Source organism: Taudactylus pleione, unplaced genomic scaffold (genome assembly GCF_031769625.1).
Source record: "Taudactylus pleione unplaced genomic scaffold, aTauple2 ptg000833l, whole genome shotgun sequence".
NCBI classification, from domain to species: Eukaryota; Metazoa; Chordata; class Amphibia; order Anura; family Myobatrachidae; genus Taudactylus; species Taudactylus pleione.
In genome coordinates this window covers 664,820-668,971 of record NW_028285235.1, presented here as the reverse complement: position 1 = coordinate 668,971, position 4,152 = coordinate 664,820, and the positions used below count along the sequence as shown (strand labels likewise).

The 4,152-nt window shown below is 43.2% G+C and overlaps 1 protein-coding gene across 1 annotated transcript; it reads right to left on the bottom strand.

The window, feature by feature from the left end:
• Nucleotides 1-230: 230 nt before the first annotated feature.
• On the bottom strand, nucleotides 231-2,327 carry LOC148474549 (beta-1,3-galactosyltransferase 5-like). Its single transcript, XM_088458444.1, has 2 exons — nucleotides 1,760-2,327; nucleotides 231-819 (listed from the first exon to the last, which is right to left on the bottom strand). Exons 1-2 carry the CDS (start codon nucleotides 2,325-2,327, stop codon nucleotides 359-361), a joined length of 1,029 nt encoding a protein of 342 aa, XP_088314570.1. The 3' UTR covers nucleotides 231-358.
• Nucleotides 2,328-4,152: the final 1,825 nt, after the last annotated feature.

Genomic DNA, 4,152 nt, shown 5'->3' with positions numbered 1-4,152 from the left:
GTTTTTATGGCACTGTCTTAGTACCATGCCCACGGGTGGCAGCGCCCGGCATTAAAACACTGTAGAGAGACTGGGGGCAGCCCAGCAGTTTGGGAACCAGATAATTCCACCTGATCCATGAGTGGTTGGAAGATGAGAAGGTCTTTACTACAGACCCTTCAACACAAATATACAACAAGGACCTGTGAGCTTTGGGTTCTTTGTTTACCAGTGGGAAATTAAAAAAAAATCTTCAAGAAAAAAAGTTCAAATAAACACATGAATCATAAGTTTGAAGGCTTTGTGTGATTTTTATCTTCATTCTCTACCTTTGTACCATTGGAGGTCCGCCACTAAGTATACTGGTCTGACGATGGAACTACAGTTTGCGTGGTGACTGGACACTGCATTCTGCTTTTTGAACCGCACTCCACACGTCTATCAGACTCACAGGAGACATTCCGTGCACCACAAGTGCTCGCTTGAATCTGCACGCCTCAAAGGGCAGTCCAAACACATAAAACCGGGGGCTGTGAGTGAGGGTGAGCTTGGCAGATAACACCAGAAACCCAAAATACACATCATCCATGGGGAAGACCGGGATCTTCAGGGAAGCCTGGTAAAGGGGCTGGACAGAGGGTCCCGGGAAGAGGAAGCCCCCACCAGACAAGAAGTGAGGATATATAGAATTTGGAATCAAGGATTTTGAAACTTGGTATTTAGAAGAACGAAGGACGACAGCATGGTGCCGAACCGCACCATATAATGTATGAGGCAGGAATCCATGTTCATTAATGAACTCAATCAGGGCGGCCGGATTCACAAACTCATCATCATCACCTGAAACATAACATAATACAGAAACAATTATTATATCTAATATAGATACACTTAGGAGTGATAGGATTAGTAACTCTCTCTGATGGGATAATAGTGTCACACATACAGGATACCTACAAGTTATAGGGTCAGTGACTCCTCTGATGGGATAATAGTGTCACACACACACAGGATACCTATAAGTTATAGGGTCAGTGACCCCTCTGATGGGATAATAGTGTCACACACACAGGATACCTATAAGTTATAGGGTCAGTGACGCCTCTGATGGGATAATAGTGTCACACATACAAGATACCTATAAGTTATAGGGTCAGAGACCCCTCTGATGGGATAATAGTGTCACACACACATGATACCTATAAGTTATAGAGTCAGTGAATCCTCTGATGGGATAATAGTGTCACACACACATGATACCTATAAGTTATAGAGTCAGTGACTCCTCTGATGGGATAATAGTGTCACACACACAGGATACCTATAAGTTATAGGGTCAGTGACCCCTCTGATGCAATAATAGTGTCACACACACAGGATACCTATAAGTTATAGGGTCAGTGACTCCTCTGATGGGATAATAGTGTCACACACACAGGATACCTATAAGTTATAGGGTCAGTGACTCCTCTGATGGGATAATAGTGTCACGCACACACAGGATACCTATAAGTTATAGGGTCGTTGACTCCTCTGATGGGATAATAGTGTCACACACACAGGATACCTATAAGTTATAGGGTCAGTGACCCCTCTGATGGGATAATAGTGTCACACACACAGGATACCTATAAGTTATAGGGTCAGTGACCTCTCTGATGGGATAATAGTGTCACACACACAGGATACCTATAAGTTATAGGGTCAGTGAACCCTCTGCTGGGATAATAGTGTCACACACACAGAATATCTATAACTAAGTATAGAGTACATCACAAACCTTTAAATATGAAATCCACCTTAGGGATGTGGTAGTGCAGCCATTCCAGAAAGCAACGTTCCTTAAGGGATAGGTTGTGATGTCCCTCAGTGAAGTCCCACTGTAGAATGTCCCCGTACTCCTTGTTTTCCATCTTTAGTATTTCCATGTTCTTGATGTCAGGACTTTGTCCCATAAGGAATATTGGCCTCACCATGTAACCAGCCATCACAGTTCTTTTTGCCCACGTCTGCCTTAGTGCCCATCTTCTGCCTCGTGACTGTGGGTGTGATTTGATGGCCAGGAGCAGCAGATGAAGATTGTCCCCATCACTGGGTTCTGCTGGTGGGGTGAGGAGGAGCGAGCATTGGTAAAGCTGCAGGTGAGGAAACTCTAAGAGGAACTGAGAATAGTTCAGGTGATAAGTGGAACGTTCATCGCGGAGCGTGACTGAGCCTCTGATAGGTTGCCGGTGTACCTCCCGAGGAGAGTGGTTCTGGGCAGGAAGTTTTCTAATTATTGTTACGAAAAACAGTAAGACGACCATGGGCAGGAGAATATTAATCCACGACACAATCCGAAACCTCATGATAGCCTGCAGGAGAAAAGGCAGAAAGAGGCAGTTTAAGAACATGGCAGAACCTTCACTGGTGCTAGTGTGTGACCCACTATAAGGAACATGGAGACCAGTTTGTTACGAAAGGGAAAATTATATCAAAGGGATCCCAGAAACAATGTGGCGTTATATGTCACTGGCCCTCTCTGATTGGCCCTTTGCCCCTCCCCTCCCTTATTGGCCTCTGTCATCTCCACTCTCTGATCGGCACTTTCCTCTCCCCTCTCCTCTTTGATCCCCTCCCTCCTTCTCCCCTCATGCATTCACTGTGCTTCAATGGAATTAATAGTTACACATCTGAGGTAAAATAAGGTATGAGGTAAAAATAAATGTCACTGCTTTGCTATATAATAGTAATGGAGGTGTTCCCAGACATGACCATACAGTGTTATTTGAAATGTCTTTTAAAAAATATTAGGAGACCTGAAATAACAATAATGGTGCCAGACAGAACATGATATGGTTAGTAGTACTTTTGCGAAGCAGGAGCATAGCTGAGAAGGGAGTTTCCCATAGATGTCCCCACTCCAGTGACAGCTGCTCGGGGCAGTAAGTGTAGTAATAACCTGTGCACCCTGTGGAATGTCACTCTAGCACATGTACTCTGTCAATTTAAGTTTAATGGTCATAATATATAATACAATCTCCTCTATTGACTAATAACAATGATTCTAATGAGATAAAGTCAGATCCTAGGTGCTATACATAAATATAGCAGTGTCAGAGGAGCTACCCCTTACTGTCAGAATCACTAAAGCATTCCATTCCCACAATGGGACCTCTATGCCCATTGAGATCAGAGACTATGAATAGTCTTAATTCAATGGGGTATAATGTCCCCTATAATGTGTTACATACAGTGTCACTTTATGAGAGTTGGAGAATAGAAACACCCATTGGGGTTAAATGCAAGTTCAATAAATAGAGAGTATTGCATACTGTACATCATTGTCATGTAATACGCTAAACATAGGATAATAGATATGAAAAAAGTAAAGTAAAACACAGATTAGATGTCGCTCCACTTCTGCTTTCACATGGAAAGTGTGTAAGCCCTGTGATGAGAGGGTGGGGACCAGTGTCTCAAGAAACAACAGCAATGATAGGGTTTGTTAAGGCCCTGCCAGGTGTTAGGTGAGCCCTGTTACCATTTAAGGCATTGCAGGGCTTAGATGTGCCTAGGAGCAGTCAAATAACCACCAGGAGAGATAGATATAGAAAGGGTACCTGTCTGACCATGTATATTCTGCACTGTAGAGGGGAGAAAGTAACTCCCTGTGCTAGGTCACGTGGTGACGGTCACGTGGTCACGGTCAGCTGGCGGGTGCCTAGATAGACGTTATGTGTCTGATGTCTGTAGGGCGGCCAGTTGAACACTGGAGAATGTGTGTCTACATTGGATCACACAGGTAGCAGTCACTTGAGTGCGATCAGCTGACAGGTGCCTTGATGACACGAATTTCGCCCAGAGGCTTGTTCACAAGGAAATGCCCAGAATACTGGATGCTTCCAGTATCAGTATAAGTACATGGGCTGGCCTATCAGGGACTTCCTTATATGATTGATGTGTTCCAAGGCCAATCAAAGGTTAGCACTAAGTAAAGTCAATCATTTGAAGCCTAATAATGATTGAAATAAGTGCTGGCCTATCCTGGATAGCAATGATAGTTAAACTAAAAACATAATACAGTTATTACTCCTAGTATATTATTGCAGATGGTAAGGATGAAATATAATATACACTTAGTATAAAGTGTGATATGTAGATAGATGTAAACATTTGATTGTATAGAATATT